General features: G+C 38.9%; 1 protein-coding gene and 1 long non-coding RNA gene across 2 annotated transcripts in view; both read right to left on the bottom strand.

Annotated features, from left to right (window-relative positions):
- The window catches only part of LOC115561711 (uncharacterized), a 31827-nt gene extending 21092 nt beyond the window's left edge, over window positions 1-10735 (bottom strand). The window contains exons 1-2 of the long non-coding RNA XR_003979960.1: window positions 10494-10735; window positions 9924-10064 (exon numbers count right to left, since the gene is read on the bottom strand). This is a non-coding gene — a long non-coding RNA (uncharacterized LOC115561711). The remainder of the gene's footprint in view (window positions 1-9923; window positions 10065-10493) is intronic.
- Window positions 10736-11597: 862 nt separating this feature from the next.
- Window positions 11598-27234, bottom strand: LOC115561605 (uncharacterized). Its single transcript, XM_030381751.1, has 8 exons — window positions 27153-27234; window positions 21245-21324; window positions 21072-21143; window positions 20455-20671; window positions 19787-19862; window positions 19185-19454; window positions 11793-11874; window positions 11598-11706 (listed from the first exon to the last, which is right to left on the bottom strand). The coding sequence occupies exons 1-8, from the start codon at window positions 27186-27188 to the stop codon at window positions 11598-11600; spliced, it is 942 nt and encodes a 313-aa protein (XP_030237611.1). The 5' UTR covers window positions 27189-27234.
- Between the last annotated feature and the right edge of the window lie 207 nt (window positions 27235-27441).

The following is a 27441-nucleotide window of genomic DNA, read 5'->3' as shown; positions in this document are numbered from 1 at the left end:
AGTCCTCAGCAACAATTTTTTCTTCCTCAACTTCAAATGTTCCCATTTGCTGCATAAGGACTTGGAGGTTGCTGTAGTGCTTTGACACATTGTCTCCAGTGCAAGGACTACAGAACAGGACTGTGGCACTGAGAATGACCTCATCCATCTCTTTTAGAGTTGTGGAACATGCAAGTAGCCCAAATATATGCATGGCCAGCTTGTAATGGTTTGGAACACTAAAAATAAAGGCAGAAAAAATAACTGACATTTAGTTAAATCTTTGATTGTACTATAAAATAGTTCAAATAAAAAAATACCTACTGCTTTTTGCACAGATCCTTTGCATTCTTCATGATGTGGCTTAAGCATCTGTGAAGAATGGGAAGGTCAAACCTTTCTGCTTGATGTTGGCCAGTGATGACTTCAAAGTACTTCTGCAGAAGATCCTCTAGGCTTAGTCTGCAGAATGTAAAAGAAATGGACTGCAGAAGCACTAAAGAGCCATCACAAATGATCATCACTGGCCTCTGCACTGCCCTTTTCCCATACAACTTCCTCAGATCAGTTTGGAAAGCCTGCAGAAAGTAGGTGACAGATGCTGTGGTGTGGTCACAAGTCAGGTAGGTTGCAACAGGAAGAGGAGATGCCCCCTTGGAAGGATTCCGCACAACTAATTCATACACGTAGTATGGTGGACTTTTGCCACTTTCTTTCTGAACTATACTTCCTGTTGCATCCAGATACACAATGTCTTCCTTGCATCTTTGGTAAAAAATGGACAGTGTCTTTTTTGACCACAGCATTATTCCTTTTGGGTGCATCATAACCCTCTGCAGGACTTCATTGTCTGTTCCTGCTTTTTGGTCAATTAGCATTTGGAGACTTAAAAGTTCGTTGGTGTGAGGTCTTTTAAGTTGTCTTTGGGTGTATGCGATGTTCCTTAGAACCTCTTTTGTCGGTGCTTCGTCCCTGCAGCCTGATTCTATCACCATCTCAGGAATTTTCTGCATAGAGTCCAAAAAAAGGCTTCTTGGTAACTTCGTTTCAAGGGTTTCTGCAAGTGATGAACGTGCATCTGCACGGACTGGCCTTCTTTTGAGTTCAGTGGTACTGTGGCACACCTTATCTCCTCCTGTGAATACCACATCTGCCTTCAGGGTGACCTCATCTCTGACTTCGACAGTAACAGCAATGGGGCAATCTTCAAACCGACAGTATCCATTACATTTGAAGATGGGTGCGCTTCTTTGTGACCGCAGGGTTTTTAATGCGTGACGTCTAAAACCAAAGCTGCAGGTGAAGTGACCTTATTCCACTTGCTATCACATTTGTCCACTGTAACCCTTGAAAACAATTTCCTCTCTGAGATTTCCTCAGGTCTTGCCATTCCTTTTTGTCAAGAAAAAAGAAACATGGCTGCTGTGGCACACAGCATGAGAAAATTGTCTCCTCTGCCTCACTGCTCTCTGTTGACATGTAAGCAGATTCAGCCAGGTTGGATTCCTTTTCATTATCCTGGAACACAGTACATTTTCAGAGTTAATATGAAAAGTTTTGGTGATATGAAATTAAAAGAGTTAAATGAGGACCCTTATTTTAATATTTTGCCACTACTAAAACAGAACAAGCATATAAGCATATAATGCTAAATCACCCCAACAATAGCCCTGAAAATAGTTTGATTTTTTTTTAAAGTACACCATTGTTAATAACATAAAATATAACACTGGATATTTGTACCTTTTTGTTTAATTTTTTTTGGACAATTACCTAATTTTTATTAGGTAATTAGGAAAAGTAGGAATACCTTTTCAAATGAAGATGAACATTCATCCTCTTTTTCCAAAGGTGGAGACAGATGAGTGTCTCCAACATCATTGTCATCCTTTATAGGTAAAAAGGCACAGAAAAGCATTTTAATTAATAGTCTAACAGCTTCTATATAATGCAATCAGACACAAGAGCATACAGATCACGTTAATTAACATTAAATTGATGTGGCACAGTGTCAGTACATTAGTAATAGTCAAATTTTCTGAAGTAGTAGGAACTGAAAACATAATTTCATGTAATGAACAGCAATATATCCAGTTATTGTTCTGCTAATATCTTACAATGACAGCACTGGATCTGACATCTGCAAGTAAACATTTGAGTCTCACATTGGTGTACAACCAAAGATAAATAATCAAATAGTGTCTGACTCACTGTACAGTGGCCACTCTAACAATAATTTGTATTCCTTCAAATTGTACACGACAAAAGTAATGGCATGGGTAACAATAACAAAATGTTTTGACTGTAACATCAGAGAATTTACCGAAGAGGCGATGTGTTCCCTCTCCTCAGCATCAGCATCTGTCACTTTTAAGTTGCTCTTTATCCCTGAGATGTCCTATAAAAAAGTCACAATATTTTCATATTAATTTTTCTAACCTATTATCATTTGTAGCATATATTTACATTTTCAAAATAACATTAACACCCCACTCCACCCATTATGTTGTCATTAAATAATTTGACAGACGACTAAATACCTTCCAAAGATGAGCAGCGATCTTATAAAGTTTTTGCCGATTCACTGATGTATTGGGCACTTCCAGGCTTTTGCAGACATCTCCCCAAAGGCCATCAGCATTGTAATAACTGCAACCCTTTATATTGGTCCCAGGTTGTGCCAATTCTTCAATACTTTTCAGTATTTGTTCCAGGCTTTTGGAAGTTCTCCGTGTCTTGAAAATGACATAATTAGGACATTTCAATAGGATCACAACAATAAATTGTATAATATCCCACACATTATTGTGCAATTGAATAGTCATTACAAGAGTGAAGACCCTTATTTTTCAAAGTTGTGCGTTAAGTGAAATACTTGCCTTTCCAAATGTGGTGAAGGTGCAGGATCTGGAACAAATACATATATAGTTATATACGATTCAAGCCCTTCTTAGAGTGGTTATATTTGTATAAAATATAATAATTGGATTTAAAAAACGTTTGTTTTTTTAAACATTATATTGGATAGCTCTAGTTATTTGATAATAATTAGTTGAACTAACTAAATTACATCATATTGAATAGCTATATTTATTTTACAATAATTACTTGGACTAACTCAATTACATTATACTGAATGGATTTACTTAGTTTAAGTTGGGGCTACATATATTTATTGGAACAGATTCTGCCTAAAATTGTATAGAGTTTATAGTGGAGATACTGGTGCGTTCACTTTCTGTTATTGGGGGTCAAGCAGCTAAGCTGCGTGAAAACCTATTGTTTTCGTACGACCTCTTATTATTATTAGGGGTCCAAGCCAACAGGTTGGATCCCTATTGTTTTTGTAAGGATTTTTTTAGGGGTCCAAGCCAACAGGTTGGATCCCTATTGTTTTTGTAAGGATTTTTTTTATACTTCCCCCCGTACTTGTGGGACTACAGCCCAAACCGTAAATGGTGCACACGCGCCAATTGCATGACTAGATCCAGAATCGGCACCGCTACTCAGATAACAAAATCCAGACACGCCGGCCACTAGGTGGCGCTATACCAAGGAATACGCGTTTGCGGCTATAACTCCCACACCGAAGCTCCCAGAGTCAAAACCTTTATATCCACATGTTGTTCACGGTAGCGTTTTGAATACTTGCTTCGCGTTGTGCCGGCGAAATGCACATTTCTTGTCGCGTTGTGCCGGCGAAATGCACACTTCTTGGACCCCTGCATAACTGCTTGCAGTTCTAGTTTTTATTATTATTATTATGCTGCCATTGGAGTGGATGGCAGCCCATAGAACGCCTTGCGACTAATTTTGTTTCACTGACACTGTATACACTACACTCATACCGGTGTTACAACACAGTAATAGGCCTACATACAGAGGCCGGTCTCTCTCCCCCTCCCTCCATACATAAACACACACGCACACACACACATTCAAGACTTTAGGGTAATTAGCATCTTACCTGTCACTTGGATTACTCATCCTTTCGTTGAAGTTGGGCACACATTTCTTTGTCTTCAGTAAATTAACGAACTTGACAGTGAAAATATTCGCTCAAGTGCGACGCTGCAATTACCACCAGACCGTTGTAGAAAGAAAGTGATTGACATAATGTGAAAGCCAATCACTGCCCTGGAAAGACGCCAATTTGACCTTTTGACCTCCGTATATTTAAAATAGATTGGAGACGCAAAACCAGCGCAAGAACAAACGATTTCTCCTCAGGGCAACAAGGCCCCTGTTTCAGAAGCAGATATTTTGCTCCTGGAAAATACCCCAATGTTCACTGTGCTTATTTATTAGTGTGAATGCTGACACAGCATTCACACTATTGTTCTTCTGGAATTTATTAAAGTTATTATTTATCTTCTTCCGTACGCTTTTCAGCACCTTTCAACTCATTCAAATTTTGCGCTACAGAAACCATTCAACCATCAAAATGTTCAGCAGTGGCGCAAACTTTTTTCTGTATTTAACAGCGTTTGCGTAAATGATATGATCAGTAACAGAGGCACGTCACTGATAGGCGCCCCCGCTCCTTCGCCTCCTCCTCCCCACACGATAAGCGCTCCAGTGCGCGCCCCCTCTAGCACGCGCTGGAGCGCGAGACCTTTCATTTGAATCGTGTTGTCATCTGATGACAGGGACCTCAAGTTTTTGACTATTGCTGTTTTCACCGTTTTTGAATGGTAGTGTAGTGATAGCAGGTCAGCGCCTAAACAACAAACTCACCTGTTTCCCACTATTATCATATTTTGCACCATTCCAGCGCACGACTGTGTTGTGAGTGAGAGAGTGAGAGTGAGAGTGAGAGAGAGAGAGAGCGAGAGCGAGAGATGTTTGATGGATGGTTTTTTAGCAATGATAATGAAAATCCTGTTTGCCACAATCTTAATAGTTTATTGTAAGGGAATTTGGTGCGATCGATTTGAGGGTCTAAGTTATTTTCTATCTTATTTGAGGCCTTTCTCTCTCCTTCACTTGAAAAAAAAGTTTGATCAACAAGCTGTTTTTTCCCATTTACCGTTTTTCTGAGCTTTTCTTTTTAACGTTTTTCTTAGTAAATACCTACACACGTCGTATGGGTAATGTCAAGAAGGTTGGCTGACTAACTTGTTTGGCTCATTTTACTATTTATTTGAACTGAAATAAAAGTTTTCTTTGTCTTTAATTCTCTTCACCAGAGTTCACCAAAATTGCTTATTTAACATGTTCAAATCACACATTATTTTGCCTGCTAAGTGTCTGCATACCCCCCAGAAAGTGGGTAGTTGCGCCCCTAAAATTATCAATCAATCATCTGTCTGTAGATACATCACAATGTCAAGTCTGGCATTTCAGAAGTTATTCAAATGTGTGTTGGCAGCTGGTAATGCCACACCTTGCTTCTTTAAGCTACAGTCACTGTTTGCAGTGAAAAAAAATGTAGAGCAAGAGATAGAGGCTGTTATGGAAAAGCATAGAACAAGTGTAATTCTCAGAAAGGGCTGCATCAACCGTACCAGTCCTGAAACCATATTAAAAGGCATGAATTTGGGGAATAAAGGGCAAGTCAACAGTAACCAACTCCAAAAGTGGAGGACAGGATGTTGACCTGAGGAGAGAAATACACAAAGGTAGAGATAAAATCAACATATTGAACTCGATGAAGACTAAAAGTGTGCCACAGTAAACATACAGAATTGTTGGAATACACAAAGCAACAATCCATACAAGCTAACAGAATACAGACGAGTGAGATTGGATGAAGCGATCAATGCACTAAAAAAGGACTTACTGGCACAAAACTGGGACATAATATACCATAAAAGAGACATTGATAGTGTTTATGAAACATTTATTACTTTGTTTAAGTCACTTTATAATAAAAACTGTCAAATAAAAGAATATAACAGAAAACAAATAGATACTAAATGTCCATGGATTAGAAAAGGGATTACAAAATGCCTGCAAAATAAAAATATGCACAATACAGAGGTTTCATAAGACAGAACTAAAGATTCAGAAAATAAATACAAAAAGTACGAGAATAAGTTAACTAATATTATAAGAGCAGGCAAGAAAGATTATTATAGGAGAATTATCCATTCTCCAGTATGCACTTTGATACTGGGAGGGATTTTGAATATAATTTACTATAAAACCATACAGTAAAATATCTTGATATGTTATATAGTGATAGTCAGGATCACTCTTTACAGGAATCCATTGAAAATATTAGCAAACCTCTTAAGGAATAACTTAAATACATTTTTGAAATTGAGGAAATTATCCATTCGCCAGTATGCACATTGAGAGTGGGAGGGACTTTGAATTGAATTTATTATAAAACCATACAGTAAAATGTTTTGATATGTTATACAGTGATAGTCAGGATATCTGTTAACAAGAATCCATTGTAAATATCAGCAAACCTCTTAAGGAATAATTTAAATACATTTTTGAAATTGTGGAAATGATCCATTCGCCAGTATGCACTTTGAGAGTGGGAGGGACTTTGAATTGAATTTATTATAAAACCATACAGTAAAATGTTTTGATATGTTATACAGTGATAGTCAGGATCACTGTGAACAAGAATCAATTGAAAATATCAGCAAACCTCTTAAGGAATAATTTTAAAAAAAAATTGAAATTGAGGAAATTATCCATTCGCCAGTATGCACTTTGAGAGTGGGAGGGACTTTGAATTGAATTTATTATAAAACCATACAGTAAAATGTTTTGATATGTTCCATATTGATAGTCAAGATATTTCTGAACAAGAATCCATTGAAAATATCAGCAAACCTCTTAAGGACTAATTTTAATACATTTTTGAAATTGAGGAAATGATCCATTCGCCAGTATGCACTTTGAGAGTGGGAGGAATTTTGAATATGATTTACTATAAAACCATACAGTAGAATGTCTTGATATTTCCCATAATGATAGTCAGGATCACTCTGAACGAGAATCCATTGAAAATATTAGCAAACCTCTTAAGGAATAACTTAAATACATTTTTGAAATTGAGGAAATTATCCATTCGCCAGTATGCACATTGAGAGTGGGAGGGACTTTGAATTGAATTTATTATAAAACCATACAGTAAAATGTTTTGATATGTTCCATATTGATAGTCAAGATATTTCTGAACAAGAATCCATTGAAAATATCAGCAAACCTCTTAAGGACTAATTTTAATACATTTTTGAAATTGAGGAAATGATCCATTCGCCAGTATGCACTTTGAGAGTGGGAGGAATTTTGAATATGATTTACTATAAAACCATACAGTAGAATGTCTTGATATTTCCCATAATGATAGTCAGGATCACTCTGAACGAGAATCCATTGAAAATATTAGCAAACCTCTTAAGGAATAACTTAAATACATTTTTGAAATTGAGGAAATTATCCATTCGCCAGTATGCACATTGAGAGTGGGAGGGACTTTGAATTGAATTTATTATAAAACCATACAGTAAAATGTTTTGATATGTTATACAGTGATAGTCAGGATATCTGTTAACAAGAATCCATTGTAAATATCAGCAAACCTCTTAAGGAATAATTTAAATACATTTTTGAAATTGTGGAAATTATCCATTCGCCAGTATGCACTTTGAGAGTGGGAGGGACTTTGAATTGAATTTATTATAAAACCATACAGTAAAATGTTTTGATATGTTATACAGTGATAGTCAGGATCACTGTGAACAAGAATCAATTGAAAATATCAGCAAACCTCTTAAGGAATAACTTAAATACATTTTTGAAATTGAGGAAATTATCCATTCGCCAGTATGCACATTGAGAGTGGGAGGGACTTTGAATTGAATTTATTATAAAACCATACAGTAAAATGTTTTGATATGTTATACAGTGATAGTCAGGATATCTGTTAACAAGAATCCATTGTAAATATCAGCAAACCTCTTAAGGAATAATTTAAATACATTTTTGAAATTGTGGAAATGATCCATTCGCCAGTATGCACTTTGAGAGTGGGAGGGACTTTGAATTGAATTTATTATAAAACCATACAGTAAAATGTTTTGATATGTTATACAGTGATAGTCAGGATCACTGTGAACAAGAATCAATTGAAAATATCAGCAAACCTCTTAAGGAATAATTTTAAAAAAAAATTGAAATTGAGGAAATTATCCATTCGCCAGTATGCACTTTGAGAGTGGGAGGGACTTTGAATTGAATTTATTATAAAACCATACAGTAAAATGTTTTGATATGTTCCATATTGATAGTCAAGATATTTCTGAACAAGAATCCATTGAAAATATCAGCAAACCTCTTAAGGACTAATTTTAATACATTTTTGAAATTGAGGAAATGATCCATTCGCCAGTATGCACTTTGAGAGTGGGAGGAATTTTGAATATGATTTACTATAAAACCATACAGTAGAATGTCTTGATATTTCCCATAATGATAGTCAGGATCACTCTGAACGAGAATCCATTGAAAATATTAGCAAACCTCTTAAGGAATAACTTAAATACATTTTTGAAATTGAGGAAATTATCCATTCGCCAGTATGCACATTGAGAGTGGGAGGGACTTTGAATTGAATTTATTATAAAACCATACAGTAAAATGTTTTGATATGTTATACAGTGATAGTCAGGATATCTGTTAACAAGAATCCATTGTAAATATCAGCAAACCTCTTAAGGAATAATTTAAATACATTTTTGAAATTGTGGAAATTATCCATTCGCCAGTATGCACTTTGAGAGTGGGAGGGACTTTGAATTGAATTTATTATAAAACCATACAGTAAAATGTTTTGATATGTTCCATATTGATAGTCAAGATATTTCTGAACAAGAATCCATTGAAAATATCAGCAAACCTCTTAAGGACTAATTTTAATACATTTTTGAAATTGAGGAAATGATCCATTCGCCAGTATGCACTTTGAGAGTGGGAGGAATTTTGAATATGATTTACTATAAAACCATACAGTAGAATGTCTTGATATTTCCCATAATGATAGTCAGGATCACTCTGAACGAGAATCCATTGAAAATATTAGCAAACCTCTTAAGGAATAACTTAAATACATTTTTGAAATTTAGGAAATTATCCATTCGCCAGTATGCACTTTGAGAATGGGAGGGATTTTGAAGATAATTTACTATAAAACCATACAGTAAAATGTCTTGATATGTTTTACAGTGATAGTCAGGAGGATCACTCTATACAGGAATCCATTGAAAATATTAGCAAACCTATTACGGAATAATTGTAGTACAGTTTTGAAATTGAGGACATTATCCAATCGCCGTATGCACTTTGAGAGTGGGAGGGATTTTGATTATAATTTACTATAAAGCCATACAGTAAAATGTTTTGATATGTTCTATAGTGATAGTCAGGATCACTGTGAACAAGAAACCATTGAAAAAATCAGCAAACCTATAATTTCCCTCATGTTTAACCGTTGCACGGGGTATAAAAAACTGCTTTCCCATCCATTTTGGCCTAGTCGGGCACCGTACCGTAAGTGCAGTAATAGATGCGCAACAGATATTAAGCGGCGGCTGGCTTGACGGGGCTTTTCCAAAGTGCGGCTGGCGTGCCCGCAGTCCTACAGACACAGACGCAGCTGCAGGCTGCAGATGCAACCGGCCCCCCGATGACTGATGTCAACGTTAACGTAACGTAAAACTCCTGAAAATGCCGTAATTAAAAGACGCACCAGGTGATTTGTTGTGCGCGACAATTTCCCCTAGTCTTAAAAAACCCTCTGCAAAATGTAATACCTAGAGCAAATTTACAGTAAATTTAAGACAATTTATGGCCTTAATTTTACACCAAAAAAATGAAGACTTTTTAAGACTTTTTAAGGAGCCGCGGGAACCATGTGTATTGCATATCACTTTTGTGCTCTTTTGTAGGTCTTTGATAAAACATCACTAATAAAAATGTACCTCAGGGTTTATATTCCCAGATCCCTCTTTTGGGAGAAGCCTGTCCACTGTGTCAGGTCGTTGGGTCAGTACTGTCCACATTGGGGTTTCTTTGAGACCTCGCCTGAGCTGTTTTATTTGTCTTGTGACACGGCCGATAACCTGTTTATAGTAACAAGACAGGGTATAACCTGAAATACCTCATCTCAAAGCAATATCTGAGAGTCAATGATTGGAAAAAGACAATTTAAGAATATAATAACATTAATATACATTTGTTATGTGTCTATCCACAAGGGAATTAAGTAACATGATACTGTGTCCTCCAGTTCAGTGATAAAACCACTTTTGCATTTATTACTGACCAGTGACTACACCATATTTTATGTTTCCAGGAAAATAATTTGACAAATACGAAGTAAAACATTTTACATAAACCGTGACACTTTGTTTCCTTGGTTATAAATTAACCAGAATAATTTTGACTAATGTTGTGCGACAGATAAACAATGTGCACATAACTCAGATTTTAGAAAAGAAGAATTGCCACTTGTAATTTTGGAAGCAAACATTTCTCAAACTTTCACTCACAGCATGGATCAATAACTTCTCAAAAATCCATCTCAGTTATGGATGGAAGGTCCCAGGCGTAGGCCAATTCCTGGACACTTGCTGCATCCTTCTCCGATAGTGTGGATTCTCCTCCGAGCTTTAAGGCAGAGGCACAATAAGCAAATTAGGATACAAAGTTGAGTAATGCTAGGTACTATGTGCCCTTTTAAAAAGTACTGGCTATAACACATCACAGCAATGATAAATGCTGTGTTCTAATTGGTCTTTCCCAGGATTCTACCGTTTTTTTTAAGTCAACTTAATGGCCTTATTATTTCTCTGATGTCCAGGTCTGGACAATCCTCCAAAGTTAGAGTTGCCGTTTCAGGACTCCCACCAAGCAGTACATGAACAAGTCCAGACAAGGACGGTCCTCCGTGAAGGAAAGAGTGGCCTAGCATTCTCCCCGCCACCATGAACAAGTCACTTTCGACAAGAAAATGAGAGGCTGATGGGACCAAATGGCCAGGCTCGCCATCAAAAAGCCGTGTTACATCGGCATTTGCTGTTCAACACATAAAAATACATTGAATAAAAACATGTGTTAGTACTGTTTGTGCTGAACTGGACTCCCCCGTTATTATCCCACCTGAAATAAACATTAAACAAATAGAGCATTTAAAAGGATGCCATACACCTAAATTGCATACCAAAATTTATGGAAAATCCAGACTTCAGCTTTTCAATGCGGGAGGACAAAAAAAAGCGAGTCACACCCTTGCCAATAGCAGTATCTCCTGTGAAACAGTTTGACAGAATAAAGATAAAGGAAATACTTGAAAATATTAATTTGACAACTGAAACTTGATGTTGGAGCAACCTTCAAGTCTGCAGTTCAGGGGTCGTCCCCATTCCACATTTGGCGGCTTGTAAAAGGAGATCAGGGCCATGTCCTGTTCGGTAGGACTACTTCTTATGTCCATGGTTAGCTGCAATGGATTCTCCTCCTTGTGAAGGCTGAGATGATTTTCCACACACTGCGCTATGGCCTTGGCGGGGTCAGCAATGGTGAACCAGCCTAATAAGAAAAATAAAAAAAAGATTCAATGGGGCAGAGGGGAATGGCATTCAGAGAACACGGGCCTAAGCATCCCCACCTCCATCTCTATCTCTATCTCCTCCGGATGTTCCAGGTATTGCTGCTTCTTCCTCACTGATCGTACTTGCATGCATCTCATTCCCTGCACTAGCACTAGCCACAAATATTTTGTGTTACACTTGCACAAAGAGTAAGACAATTGTTGGTGAGAGAAAAAGGACAAACAAGTAAATGGATACCTCTCCCCGCAGGCCGAAGCGTGTGCCTCAATAAAATCTGTTGGGAAGATTTGTGTGCACACAGGACATTCCTGCATATCTGCTGTTGAGAAATTGAAGTTACAAGCAAGAACAGTGTTATTATAGAACCAAAGGATTCAGAATTATTTTGTTTTAAAAATGCTATATAATATGCTATCTTAGGGCGCACTCAAACTACAGTGTTTCCCACACATTGACGAGACTATGGCGCACCGCCATAGTCTAATTTCGGCCGCCATAGTCTCTGCGTGCAAATTAAGTTTTTTTTTTTTTTTTTTTTGTCGCTCTCATTGGGATTGCATGAGAGCACGAAGTTCGGCTGTCTGCCTGCGACTGTGCCGAATAGCCTTCTGCAGCCGAATCCAAGTTGGCAATCCTTGAACTTTATTTAAATGAGAGTCTGGTGAATCGTGATGATCAGTTTAGCGTGCATGTGCTTACGTTGCAGAGGGTCTTGAGTTGTCTAAAAAATAGAGAGAGCGCGACATAGAGAGAGCGCGACATATGAGCACTACCTTAACAGCATCCATGATCAGTAAGTTAACTAACTGTAAACATACGATGCTCACAGAGGTGATGCATTTTTAGATGCATACTGTTTGAGAACATAGAACTCCGTTTGACCTAGGGCTGTCAACGAATATTCGAAGTTCGAATATTCGTTCGAAATGTATCCAAAAACGCGAATTCGAACTCTATCTGCTTTGTGAATGAGCCTCTGTCTGTTCGCGATGTCCCTCATAATATTCGAATGTGAAAAAACACTCCCGCGGTACAAGTGTAACAGACTAGTATTGTGAAGAGCAAATGTATTTTATCCCCTCGGGGTTTCCGTACTTGGATATAGGTATTCCAGCTCGGCTATGCCATTCAATAAGCATCCGAAGTAGAGCTCAGGGAGCTAGTAGTCTGGCTGGTGAAAGCTGCTATAATGCAATGTTCTCGGCAAAGTCCGAGACAGCTTTTTTTTCATGAATCCGAACGGTGTTTAGTGCTGGCCCTTTCGCTGGCATGGTGGAAGACGTAGGCGACATGCATTTTTTTCTTTATCGATTTTAATAGGCCTTCTCGATAAATGGTAAGCAAAGCAAGGAACGTTACCACTAGCATACTTTGTAACATTCAGAAGCGGGCGTCTTCTTCAGATTACTATAGTTTGCGCGCTTGCAGGTGTGGTGGTGAAATGCAAGCGATACAAAGTTGTGGCTTTTCATGATTAGGCCTCCACGTTACTGGGCTGTTTATAGGATATATATATATCCCACTAATTTGAACCATGGTTTTGTCGCATTATTGACATATTGACGGCAACTGCGTAAAATAGGCAACCAGATATTCGAATAGTTCGAATTCGTGATTTTTTTCCAAACGAACATTCGAATGTCATTTTTGAGCAATTTTGACAGCCCTAGTTTGACCTAGTGCACATGCAAACATAAAAACGGAGTTTCAGAGTTTTTATAAATGATCGTTTCCCATGATAAAAACTCAGTTTTCGTGTAGCCTAAATGAAAGGGCAAAACGTATGAAAACATGTGTTTTCCCATTGTGTAAACGGGGGGTTTATACAAATGTATAGCCTATGAAACGATTGAGAAGGTGACATTTAGGCCACGCCATTGTGTTTAAATAGGCGCACACTGAAAAAAGGAGATTGGCCATCTGTTGTGTAGAATGTATATCTGCAGAAAGTGTAAATACAATTATTACGGTCATGTTGGGATAAAGTGAATAAATCCAGTAAATGTAGCCTTTCAGCTGTCTCGCGATAACCACGCAATCATACATGACGCGCAAATGCAACTGACGGACTCAGCTCATTCAGTGGAAGAATTTTGTCCATGCGAGTCAAGACACAGTCATCTCAACTATGTAAGTATTCATGACTAATAATAGCTATCTGGTAATGAATTTATTTGGGGGTTAAAGTAACTAGATGGCTGGACAAAGGCTTTTTCAAGAAAAAATAAGTAAATTATAGATTTAATATTTTAGCATGCGAGGCAATTACGAACCTTCCTCCACCATTTAAGATAGCCTACATGTGACTAGCAAGCAGCATAGCATTTCCATGTTAGTGAAACTAATGGGTCAAACCTGGCAACAGAGTAGGTTTGTCTGAACTTGTGTAATACTTTTGTGTGTTACGCTGGCCATGCACCTGAAATACGTCAGGTGCAATTTCGTATACAATTGATTAATTGCATCCATGATAAAAGTGTTTTTCTGTTGCTGCAGATTTACATTTTCTCACGTAGGCCTAGGCCTACACGGCGCTCTGTTACCGTGGGCTCAAGATTTTTTGGTAAGTATTACTAGCCTACATAAAGTTGCGTTGTCCAGTATGGAAGCCAGCACACTTTTCTAACATGCAGAAAGTGTATATTACATTATTCAGCTTGTGTTGAGTTAAAATGAATCAATCGTGTAAATGTAAAGTTACAGCTTTCAAATTATTTCTGGCGGCAGTCGAGCATTGTGGCGCGAAAATGCATATCTCAGTCAGCCGTCACTCACTCAATGGCTTAGCTCATACCATAGAGAGAGGGCAACTGCTGGTAGTTTTGGCAAAAAGGGTTTGCATGAAAATTCGTGAATTTTTCCCGTGCTAATTAATTGTATAGTTGATGACCCATTGCGCAGGTAACCAATGCAAGTCTGTGTTGTTTGAATGATGTGGTTCACCGTAAAACCAAATTATTTGAGCATCACCAGAGGCATTTATGCTAGCCACCGACAGAAGGATGCTAAACTGATGATGCTACATTTGTTTTGTTAATTCAGATCATGAGCGTTTTGAAGTATTTTAAAAAGAGGGATCTTAATTCACCTCAGAATGAAGAGGTAGTATCTCAGGTAGGCCTAACATCAACTGCCACGAATTGCTGCCTTTGTCAGGATGCCATATTGGTCTTAATTTTTAAATACATAATTTGAGTAATTGCAATGGTAATTATGTATTGCTTTGTACCAGAAAAGAAAGTTTCTTCATGTAGTTGAAGAAACGGCAGGGGCAGAGGAAGCAACACACATATGCCGCTTTTCCACCGCACATGTAGCTCGACTCGACACGACACGACTCGACACGACTCGACACGGTAGCAGCGCGGGTCCTTTTCCACCGCAAATAGTACCTCCGGGACGTGGGCGGGGTCGGCTGCGCGAAAGGGCCGTGACGTATTTTTGTACGCGACGCAAACAACACCTACGTAACCCACACATGGACAGAACCCACATAACAACAATGGAGAACATCGATGCGATGGTATTCGTGTTCGTATTATTAGCTGGCATGTTGAAGAAGTGGAATATGTTGGCTGCGGCGCTGCTATGGCTGTTACCAGCATGGTTGCCATGTCGCTCTCGTGACTTCGTCACACTCTCTGGCCAATCAGTGGCCGGCCGTCTGCCGACGTCACCTTTTAGCATCGGCTCAGCCGCTTGGAACCTAGAGCGAGGCGGTACTAGAAAAAGCAGCCACTTCAGGTACCAGATACCATGTTTTCGCGGTGGAAACGCAAAAAAGGCGAGCTGAGTCGAGTCGAGTCGAGTCGTGTCGAGCTGGTACCATGCAGTGGAAAAGCGGCAATAGGGACAGACATGCAGACAGGGGCAGCAGGGCCAAGTACCATAGGGGCAGAAGGAAATACTGTCTCTCTTGAGGGAGGGAAAACAGGTAAGTTCAACTCATGACAAAGGAGCAGTAATCGATTCCTTCAGTTGTTTATGTATATTTTCTGTGTTATATAAAAGCTGGCAAACACAGAAAGTCAGGCTGGAACCCGGAGTGGCTGCAGTTACCTCAGTTCAAAGCCTGGCTTTACACCACTCCACATGGTAAGCTTAACATTTCTCATTATTATTTCTTCATAATATTTGAATATTTTAACTTGATAAGTTCGGAATAATATGGAGAAATAAAATGACGAGGATGAGATGAGGACAATGGAATTGCTATAATTCTTATTGTTTTATTTTTAGGAATGTTTTGCCGTATTTGCAGGCAGCATAAGCCACCTGTAAGGAATGGTCCTACAAAAAGACCCTTTGTGGAGGTTGGTGCTCTCCATTACAGGAAGGATTACCTGGAGCACCACATCAGTACTGAACACCACCAACTGAGCATGAAATCCCAGCAGTCAGTCGCATCAGGTAATGTCTTGACCTTGCTCCTGTAATAAACTCCAAGTTCCTACATTTTTCTATACATTTTTCTATACAGTTAAATTGCTAGTGTTAGTAATTTAATTGTTCCACTTTATGCAGGATACTCCATCATGTCCACCTTCGAGCCAGTGATACATTTGGAGCACGAAGCTATTATTGGTGGTTTCAAGTGTCTTTACTGGCTGATAAAAAATGAGATGGCTCACCACACCAACTACCCCAAATTGCTTAGTTTAGCCAGACTTTTGGGGTGTGATTATTTTGACAAGCTTAAGGTGGATGCCTTTACAAACATTCCAAACTTAACTTAGTGCATTTAAGATAAGATAGTACTTCATCCCGAAGGAAATTCAAGTAAATATTTAAGTAAATATCGCATTTGAAATGTTCTTATTTAAAAGGTGGACCGCAGGAACAATTATCGCTCTCATCGAATCATCGATGAGATGCTGGAAATAATTTCACAGATTATCGAAGAGCCCATTATTCAAGTGATAAGGGCATCCCAGGCCATGAGCCTTGAGGTGGATGAGAGCACGGGTGTGTCCACATCTCGCCAGCTTGACCTGCATGTCAGGTGTGACCGAATGTTTGGAGGACAATTTACCCCCGTTACCAATGTAGACAGATTTTTTCCTTTTTCAACTGTGTGCGAAATAATCACATCTCTAATCTGTTCTATTCCTAATGTTGTTTTTGTTCAATTCAGATACCTGGATAATGAGGGACTGGTTTTCAACCAGTTCCTAGACATTGTTTCAGTTCCTGATGGGAGGGCTGACACTATTGTAACTGCCATTAAAACGGTCCTAATGAATAAGAATATGCCAACAGAGAAGCTCTATGGAATTGGCACAGACGGTGCTGCTGTTATGACAGGTCAGGTATAATTATTTATTCAGGTATAATTATTTTCCCTGATGTTTTTTGAAGAATTCATTAGTAAAACATATTTTATTCACCACAGGGCGTTTGAATGGAGTTGTGAAACAATTCACTGATAGCTTCCCCAAGGTTGTTGGTGTTGCTTGTGCTGCTCACCGGCTTGCACTGGCCTGTAGGGATGCTTCCAATGGTGTCAGATACATGGCAATTTTCCGAGACCACCTCCAGGACCTGTATTTGTACTTCCAACACAGTGCAAACCGGACTGCAGCACTGAAGACTGCTGCTACTACCCTGGGACTAGCTGACTTGAAGTTGAAGGCAAATCATTTATGTGTATAATTATATAAATGTAAATGTCTTAACCTTAAGTTCAGTTGGTCAATCATAATTGGTTTATCATTTCCAGCAAGTAAAAGATACAAGATGGCTGTCCCAGCACCAGGCCATTGGGGTATTGCAGCGAAACCTCGCAGCTGTGCTTGCCACATTAGCTGAGGAAGTTGAAGTGAAACGATGCCCAGTGGCCAAGGGACTGTACACCTTTTGTGCCACTTACAGATTTGTGGCATCATTATATCTGCAGGCAGATGTACTGCCACATCTTGCCCGTTTGTCCAAGATTTTTCAGAAGGCAAATGTGAACTTCCTGCACATAAAGGAACAGGTATAGTTAATAGTTATTAGTTGTTGAAGAAACTTGGGACATCTTAAACAATTACATTTGTAGTCTAATGCCAACACTCATTTTAGGTTCCCATCACAATTGAAACCTTGAGACGCATCAAGGATGCCGGCACTTCTCCCCCACATGGGTCTTTCCTATCCTGTCTCCATAGAGATCTGGATGACCCCTCAGGACTTGGAGCCCAGTCCATACATCATGAGGAGGAGAGGAACAGGAGAGGACAAAGTCTTGACGACGTACCACGAGAGCAACAGTGGTCAAGATTTGTGGCAGATGTAAATTCAATTACGAATTCTTAAAACTAAAAGTTTTCACAAGACTTTTCACATCTTAGTATTAGTTCTTAGATTGAAGGAGATCTTTGGTTTTAAACAAAACAGAATAATCCCCCTTTAGTCAAGGAAAATCTCATCAAAATCTGGATTAAAACTAGTGTTTTTTTTTTCGTTTTTTTCCACCTGACCATTATCATTTGAGGTATTGAGTGGCTTAGTCTTGGTTGGTTTTCTTCTCTGCTCATGATAGGTTGCCAGTCCTTACATCAGTGACCTGATTCATCACCTGGAGTGCAGGTTCGAGAATCTGAATCTTCTTGGGGCCTTCAGTGTGTTGGGACCACAGGCAACTTCACAAAGTGATGAGCAGAATAATGCCCACCTTAAGATCCTGGCCAACAAGTTTTTACCTGAGAATGAGATCAATGTCAATCAGGAGTATCAGTCCTTCAGAGAGCATATCCACAGAGGACAATTCAAGGTAGTAGAATTATACTGCACTGTGTTGTGACCTTCTGTGTTGGTGTTGTATGTTATTCTTTCAAACACACACCTTATTTAATTTAAATACAGTTAACTGACCTCTCTCATTTATTGACCTCTCAGGACAAGAGCCAGGCTGACATACTGAGACTCCTAGCAAGTGAGTGCGACGAATGGGGGCTGATATATCCATTACTCAGCCGCTTAGCAGCCATTGCCCTTGTTGTGCCGGTGTCAAGCGTGAATTGTGAAAGAGACTTTTCCACAATGAACAGGGTAAGGACATCTGCACGAAAACCAGTGATGTGAATTTCAATTAATATTTATCCATTGTTTTTATGCATATTTTTATAACAAGTTGTTTGCCATTTTAGGTCAAAACAGACCTCCGTAACAGACTTCAGGGAGAGCACCTGGCTGCCTGTTTGAGGATCTCTATTAACGGGCCAGAACCTGAAGACTTTAATTACCAAAGGGCACTGGAACTGTTTTTCTCAAAGCCAAGAAAACTGAAATGTTCTAGCGCAGGGTGTCATATCTGTAAATAGGGTGGTTGCTATCTGTAATATGAATAAATACGCCAAGAACGGCTAAAGATAATTCCATCATTTATTATTTCATCTGAATGCAACGTGAGCTGCAACAATAGTGCACCACAACTCAACAAATACAAAGTCCATAATCAATACCAAGGAATTAGTTCTTTGTTAGTGTTAGTTTACTATTAGTAGGCAAACCACCGCGCATGTCCGGTTGAATGCCCCCCCCCCCCCCCCCCCCCATAGTCTCCAAAATTTCTGTGGGAAACACTGAACTAGGCATTCATACCGCCCAGATATTTAGAAGCAGATGGAGAGAAGTAATAATTCTTACTTTCCCTCTCTTCAATGACTATATCATCAATGACATCACATCTTTTGAGGTGTTCTGTCAGGAGTGGAAGCGGAACTGGTAGTCCACACTTCTGACAGTCTGCTTTCGGCATGTTCCTGTCATCCAACTGTAGGGGACTTGTGCTCAGTTCTTTCTGAATTGGGGCTATGAAGAGATTTTTGGCCCCACGACTTGCAAACTTCAGGATCCTGCCTGAATAGCCACTATCTTCAGGAGGCACAAGCGTGATTTTTCGGCAACCCCATCCAGCTGTAGAAAATATTGCATAGGAAAATTTGATTAGAAATTGTCAACAATGTATAAAATATATTTTAAGGCCAATTAACTAGACTCTTTGTGTGAATACAGTCCAGTCTGAAGAGTTCACCCGTCTTTTTTACTTTTCAAACTCAAACTCAAATTCAACATAGATCATATTAATAATACATTTACATAAATGAGTTTGAAGAGTATATTTTGATTATTTGGGTACAATCTGTAAGAATTAATCAAAAGTTTGCATTGCATAATATGCAGTTAGCTGCTGAATATGTACTTTTTTAAATTAATGAGCAAAACAAAACACACTTGTGTTGACCTACCTGAAGCTTTATAAACCAGCCACCCACCGGAAACATTCCTCAGTTTGGGAAAAAGAATGTTTAGGGCCTCACATAACTGCAAGTAAAAATTATACAAATGTATTTAAGCTTAACACTCTGAAACAAGGATAGCTTGGTTAAACCAATGGCAAAATCAAAATCAATAAAAGAAAGCAATAAAAAAAAAAACATGAATATAATTTCTGGTGCCGTTATTAGGGCTGTCCTCGACTCAGGATTTCTCAGTCACAGAGATATTAGACTATTCGACTACAGAAAATTGCATTGGAGTTGGATATCAGGCCTTCTGTCTACAAAACGAGTTGACATATGGCCTTTAGGGTGATCTTTGACAAGTGCCACACTGCACGTTAAAGAGCCTTGAAGTACACTGCAGGCAGAGGAGAATAAATATATTTAACTCAAACATATGAATCCACTGTTTTTTGCTTTTGATATTTTCAGTTTAGTTTTGCAACCCACTCAAGAAGACGCTCAATGCCCACGCTCACAATGTTCTTCTATAGTGTTTGACGACACACATTATTGCCGCCAACTGGCTTACATCATTTCATCACTGTTTTGCTTTTATCAAACTGATGATTCAATTCATCATATTGACTCTTTTGTTGTATAGCAAGACTAAATTACTAATAGTATTTGAATACCTCTTCATGTGTTGAAGCTTCATCCAGGTGAGCAGTCCTGCGGCCTAACCCTGCTTGGAGATGGAGGATTTGGTCCCCCTCCTTCGGGGTCTTCTCACACTGCTTTGGAAGCAAATAAAAAGCCACCTCTAATGGCTTCAACTTCTTGGCTGGGACAAGTGTTGGGGTGGGAAAGCGCCTCTTTCCTCTGGCCTTGGTGAACATCCCTGGAAAAGACCTATAGAAAATAAGAGTGTTAGAATATAAAACACATTGTTAGTGTTTTCTTACTGCATTAAAAAATCGGACATATTTATAATTGAACATTGTCTTGCATGAAAAAAAACTGCACTATATTGTATACTCATCAGGTTTCAGTAAAGTGTAACAGGCAATGATTGAACCTTCAAAACAGGTCTTTACTCTGAATCTGAAATACACTGAATGGTCACAAAAAAGCACATAGATTGTTTGCAATATTAGTAAGAAGCAGAGAATGCTACACTACACTATGTACAGTATATCATTACTTACTGTAAGTAGCAGGTACAAATGTGACTACAAATTGACAGCACGACAAAGTAAGTATGCATAGAGTTGCTTTTAAAAAAGCTAATTATTTTCTTTGAAGCCTTTACCTGGTCATTTCCATCTGAAGCGAGGCGGGCTTTGGGGCTGAACGCCCATTGTCATCGACCTGCCTCGGTTCTCTGCAAGATCGTATCCGATAGATCGAGAATGTAAAAGTAAGTATGCCATATACATGAATTGCAGTTTAACACAAAACCTCACATCTATGACATCGGCTCACCGTTGTCTTTCAGCGGACGTAATTAAATCCAGCAATCGCCTTGCTGAATCCACGATTTCACCCTGACTGACGTTGCTGCCCTGTCATAATAAATACACAGAATGGTGTTGGTGTTCTTTATCATTAGAAACAGTTCAACACATTTCATTCAGCCCTTCTAGTTGCAGAGTTCGCTCGTGCTAGGCTATCGCAAGTCAAAGGGCAATGCTAGCCTGCTAATAAAACAGTGCGATGATTCATGCGATGCGAGGTTAATTTAATTTCGAACATTATTCTATCAACACAGACATTTACATCAATAGTCTGGCATTATAATTTTTTTTTTTTTTTTTAAACATATGTTTATTAAGAATTTTGTTCATTTTACAGACAAACAATACAAGACAACACAACAAGGCACATATAATGCAATTTGTTCTCACATATAGCACATATAATAGATGTTCTTGTCACAGTAGACAGTGTGTTACAGTCATTGAAATTACATCTGCTAACTTACATTGTTTACAGGGGAGAACAAATGAAAACAAAACAAAACAAAAAATACTCAATCCGTCTTATCATCCAACCAACCATCAACATCCATGTTGTTATTTTCAAGGAAGTTGTAGAAAATGTTCCATACTTCCCAAAACTTGTCAAGTCTATTTTTTGTTGTGTAACTTATCTTTTCCAAAGCTAAGTAAGAAGTCATTCCCTTCAACCATTGTGATGTGGCACAGGGTGTATCTGATTTCCATGAGAGAGCAATACATCGTTTGGCTTCCAGAAAACAAATATTCAGAAGAGACCTAATTTTTTTAGAGGTAGTGAAGTCTTCTGGATAGATATTCAATAGGCACAATTTAGGACTAAGAGGCACTTTCCTGCCACTGATTTGGCTAGCAAGGTCCACCACCTTACTCCAAAAAGAAAGTGTCTTTTGACATTCCCACATACAATGAAATAAGGTACCTTTTTGGTCTTTACATTTGAAGCAGGTATCAGGTATGTTAGGGTTAAAGTGGTGCAATTTAGCTGGTGTTATGTACAGTCTACTTATCCATTTATATTGTAACAGTTTGGAGTTTGTATTTACGGATTGGGTCTGAGCTAGAAAACATGCCTTTGACCATTCCTCCTCAGTTACATTATCCTGCAAGTCCCTCCGCCATGCTTGAAGTGAGCGCTGTGATGATTCTTTAGACTTGCTTACAAAAAGCTCATAGAGTAATGAAACTTGTCCCCTAGAATGTAAAAACTTCAAAGTGTAATCTTCTAGAGTGGATAGGGGGGGAAGCTTCAAATCATTGCTCTGTCTGGAAAGGATGAAGCTTCTAAATTGTAAATATTTAAAAAAATGTTTTGCAGGAATCCCATATTTTGATTTAAGCTCTTCGAATGACATGAGAACCAAGTTTTCATTGTAAAGGTCAGCAACCTTAGCTATACCCTGGGCTGCCCATATTTTAAACCCTGGGTCTGCTCTACCAGGTTGGAAGTCATCATTACCAAAAATTGGAGAGAACCGAGATAGTTTAGCTGTTTCTCCTAGGTATGCAAGAGATTTGTGCCAAACCATTAATGTATTTTTGAGAAAAGGATTTTTAGTATGTTTGATTAGTTTATGTTTTTTAGCAGAGAAGATGTACAGGTTTAAAGGTATGTTTGTTAAATGTGCTTCTATTGAAACCCAAGCTGGAGGGTGGTTTCTCTCAAAATAAAACATTGCTGCTCTGATTTGAGCTGCCCAGTAATACCACTCAAGATTTGGTAGTTGTAAACCACCTCTATCATATGGTAAATACAACAGGGAAAGCCTGAGCCTGGGACGCTTGTTGTTCCATATAAAGTTAGAGAAAAGCTTTTTAAGAAAATTAAAGAGTGAGGGTGGAGGAGCAAGTGGAATAGATTGAAAGAGATAAAGAAACTTCGGTAAAATTTACATTTTCAATACATTTATATGCCCAATCATAGAAATGGGTAGATTTGTCCATCTATTTATAAGTTGGGTGACCTTATCTGTTAAGGTATTGTAGTTATTAGGAACAATTTTGTCAGTGGTAGGGGCAATCTTAACACCCAGGTATGTGAAGCCATTTAGTGAAACCGTAAAAGGAGTAGGAATTGGGGGGTGTAGTCGTTCCCTTTCATTCAAGAATAATATTACAGATTTCGAGTAATTAATTTTGTATCCCGCAAAGGTGCCAAAAAAGTTAATTTGGTCCAATAAAGCTGGTAAAGTCTGTTTCAAATTAGAGCAAAACAAAATGACATCATCAGCATACAGTGCTATGCGGTGTTCCGTATCTCCTATCCTTATGCCTTTAAAACTAGTATGGTTGCGAATTGCCATGGCCAGCGGTTCAATTGCCAGGGTAAATAACAGTGGAGACAGGGGGCAGCCTTGTCTTGTGCCCCTGTACAACTTAAAGGGTGCTGAAGATAGCCCATTTGTTAAAACTACAGCCTGGGGTTCAGCATAAAGTAGTCTGATCCAACAGAGAAATTTCTTCTTTATGCCAAATCTTTGAAGAACCTCAAACAGGAAGTGCCACTCCACCTTGTCAAAGGCCTTCTCGGCATCCAATGACAAAATAGCAGTGTCCATACACCCTGAATTTTCAAACAAAATATTAAGAACTCGTCTTATATTATGAAAACCCTGTCGTCCCTGAACAAAGCCGTTTTGATCAGAGTGCACCATTTGTGGTAGAAGTGTATCTAACCGTCTGGCTAATGCTTTGCAGAGAATTTTGAGATCGTTATTAAGAAGTGATATTGGTCTATACGATCCACAAAGGTTAGATGCTTTACCTGGTTTTAACAATAGTGTGATTACCGCCATATTTAGAGAAGGGGGAAAGGACCCACTATCTAAGGACTCTTTATACATTTCAAGTAAAGGTGGCAGTAGCGTTTCCTGAAAAGCTTTATAGATTTCAATGGGAATCGAATCCTCGCCAGGCGTCTTACCCCCCTTCATACTCCCAGTGGCTGCAGATAATTCCTCAATGGTTAAGTCTAGGTCTAAATCATCCAGGAAGTTTTCTTCAAGAGGCTTGATGTTCAATGAATCCAAAAAGTATTTTTGTTTTTGCAAGGCTGAGGCTGAAGAGTCTGTGCTGTATAAGTTCTCGTAAAAACCTTTAAAAGCTTTATTAATTTCTTTAAGGTCACTAGTCTCCAACCCATCATCTAGCTGAATAGTATTTATTGTTCTTTCAGATTCTGATTGTTTAATACGCCAAGCTAAGAGTTTACTAGCCTTTTCCCCTTGCTCATAATAGGACTGTTTCAATTTCAGCAGGCTTTTAGTTGCCTTATTGACAGATAAAACATTATACTTAGCTCTAAATTCATTAAGTTCTCTAAAGGACTGTTGGGAAGGATTTTTGAAGTGTTTTGATTCAGTTTCTTTTATCTTTTTTTCTAACTGTTGCATCTCCAGCCTCCAAGATTTTTGTTTATAACTTGTATAACTTATCATATGTCCTCTCAGGAAGGCTTTAAATGCTTCCCACCGTATAGCAGCTGATGTTTGAGTTGTGTTATTTACAAAGTAATCATCAATTTGTGCCCCAATAAACTTCATAAATTCTGGATCCTTCAGCCAAAATGACTGAAGGCGCCACCCCATGGAGAAATTCAGTGACTTTGGCATGTTTAGTCTAAATGAAACTGAAGCATGGTCTGAAATTACAATGCTGTCGTACCAGCTTCTTGTGATTGTTGACATCAAGGAAGCAGAGACCAAAAAGTAGTCAATTCTGGAGAATGTCTGGCAGGTGGCAGAATAACATGAGAAGGTTGACTGATTAGGATAGTCTCTTCTCCATATGTCAGTTAAATTAAATTCTTTTATATATTGTAATAACTCCTTTCGTGTCTGGGCATGGGAGGTATCTATCCCCGTGGATCTATCAATCTCTGGTTGGAGAGTGCAATTAAAATCTCCACCTATTATGAAACTACCAGACAAATCAGCCAGGGACAAAAACAGATTTCTGAAAAAAGACGGGTTGTCATCATTGGGTCCATATAAGTTTACCAGATTTAACCTAATTGAGAGTATTTCACATTGAATAATAATGTATCTCCCATATCGGTCTTCATCCACATTAATGAGATGAAAGGGTAGGGAGTTATGTATCAGAAATTACCCCACGTGAGCGAGAACTAGATGAAGCAGAAAAAACTCGACCTGGCCACCTCCTCCTCACTTTTACTACATCTTCAGGTGTTAAATGTGTCTCCTGCAGAAAGACTATCTTAGCTTTTAGTTGTTTAATCCTACTCATTACTTGCTTAAGCTTGACAAGTTTGTTTAGACCTCTTACATTCCAAGAGGTGAACTGGAGTTCAAATGACATGATATAATACTACATTGTATGTGCGGGTTGGAATTGAGTATACAATACAGAGAAAACTTAATTAATACAAATGAAAATAACAATATGTGCCTTAAGACGTAGACGTAAACACAAAAGGGTGTACTTCCCCAAACGAAGTACACGCTTCCCTCCCCTAGATCACACTTCCAATAGACCCCTGAACACAGTCTGACTATGGAACTAAGCTGGTCCACCCACATGTCGAGGAACAGCATGCTCAGCGATCATGTTGGAGCTCCATGCAAAATATTAAAAGTTAACTTATTGTGTATTGCAATCAGAAATAACCACTTTGCAGCAAAACATTAGACTTAAATTAACAGTCTTAAACAGTCCAGGAAAAGCTTATCGCGCCCGTATTGCGGCTGCATTCTTTAAACAGTCCAGGAAGAATTCAGTTACCTGTATTGTGTCAGCACTAAACACGTTAGCTTTCTCACCACCCAGCGTTGCCTAGCTTTGCGACTTTAATTCCTGCACAAAAGCCTCCGCTTCAGATGCAGTGTCGAACGTGTGCCGTCTTCCCTTGATGGTCACCAGAAGTGTAGCTGGGTGAATTATTCCGTAACGCAGGTCATGGATAGAAAGGGAGGCTAGTTCTTTCTTTGCTGAATCAAAGACTTTTCTACGTTTTAGCAGATCCGCCGACACGTCGGGAAAAAACATGACATTCTTATCGTCGACAAGTATCTTTCCCTTGCTTCTGGCCGCTTTCATCACTCGAACCTTGTCGGCGTAGTTCAGAAACTTCATCACCACCACTCTAGGGCGTGTAGCGGTTGGTTGGCTTCCATCTTTACTGTTGAGTCTACCAACTCGGTGTGCTCTTTCTATAAGCAATGGCCCAGTAAAGTCCATTTCACCAAGAGCTTTAGGAATCCACTTTTCCAAAAAGTTACGCACGTCACCTCCTTCGGTTAACTCAGGCAGACCCACCAACCGCACATTCGAGCGGCGTGCTCGGTTTTCCAAGTCATCCACCTTTAGCACAAGCTCCTCCATAGCTGCTTTCATGGTGGTGGTCTGTGTTTTAAGAGATGTTAGGTCATCTTCATTGGCGCCAATTCGGTCTTCAGCTTCGGTCAGTCGGCCAGTCAATGACTTTAATTCGCCTTGCACTCCCTGAATAGCGCCCAATAGCCCATCAAACCTCGACACAAAATCTTCTTTCATTGTCTGGATAGCGTTGAGAATTAGACCAGGGCTAATTGTGTCGTCGTCGCTAGTATTGGAACTAGTTAGCATCGTCGGGCTGGAAGAATCATCGGTTGATTTAGTAGATCTTGAAGTCTTTGGCTGCAGTTTCGGTGGCATTATGGCTGTTTGCTGTGTTTTTGGATCAGTAGTAACTGTTTGGTAATTCTTAGTGGCTTCCTGATTACTTTTCTATGAATTGTGCATGGGAGCTCTCTTTCACACGTCTGCCTAGCAGCGCGCCATAACCGGAAGTCCTGGCATTATAATTGATATACCTCGGGTGTACTGTGGAGTGGGCAAGACTGTTTTATTATATATACATAGAAAAATGTACTCACCGAAGCACCATTACTGCTGCTGTTTCCGTAGGACATGGCTAAATCTGTTATGCCTTCCCGCGTGAGAATCAGGTATCCAACGAGAATGACGCGCCCACTCGTTTGACCGCGATCGATCGATTGCTCTTTCTTGGGTCCCCGGATGTTAACACTGAATTTCGTACATTGAATTTTGATGGTGACTTTAGCGGACTGAATTTTGGGACGTTGAAACTATTTGAGTGAAATATTTTAACGTTGCATTTTTTAACGTTGAATTTTTTAACATTGAAAAATAAAGGTGAATATG

Source organism: Gadus morhua, chromosome 16 (genome assembly GCF_902167405.1).
Source record: "Gadus morhua chromosome 16, gadMor3.0, whole genome shotgun sequence".
Classification (NCBI taxonomy): domain Eukaryota; kingdom Metazoa; phylum Chordata; class Actinopteri; order Gadiformes; family Gadidae; genus Gadus; species Gadus morhua.
Note: the sequence above shows the minus strand (reverse complement) of the source record. Positions and strands in the feature narration are given on the sequence as shown.

What these genes read in the sequence shown, in the direction of transcription:
- LOC115561605 (XM_030381751.1), bottom strand. Translation starts at nt 27,188, where the DNA reads ATGTCCTACGGAAACAGCAGCAGTAATGGTGCTTCG. An exon ending in ACGTCCGCTGAAAGACAACG is followed by an intron (nt 21,144 to 21,244) that starts GTGAGCCGATGT and finishes ACGATCTTGCAG; the next exon opens with AGAACCGAGGCAGGTCGATG. An exon ending in AAGCTTCAACACATGAAGAG is followed by an intron (nt 19,863 to 20,454) that starts GTATTCAAATAC and finishes TTTTACTTGCAG; the next exon opens with TTATGTGAGGCCCTAAACAT.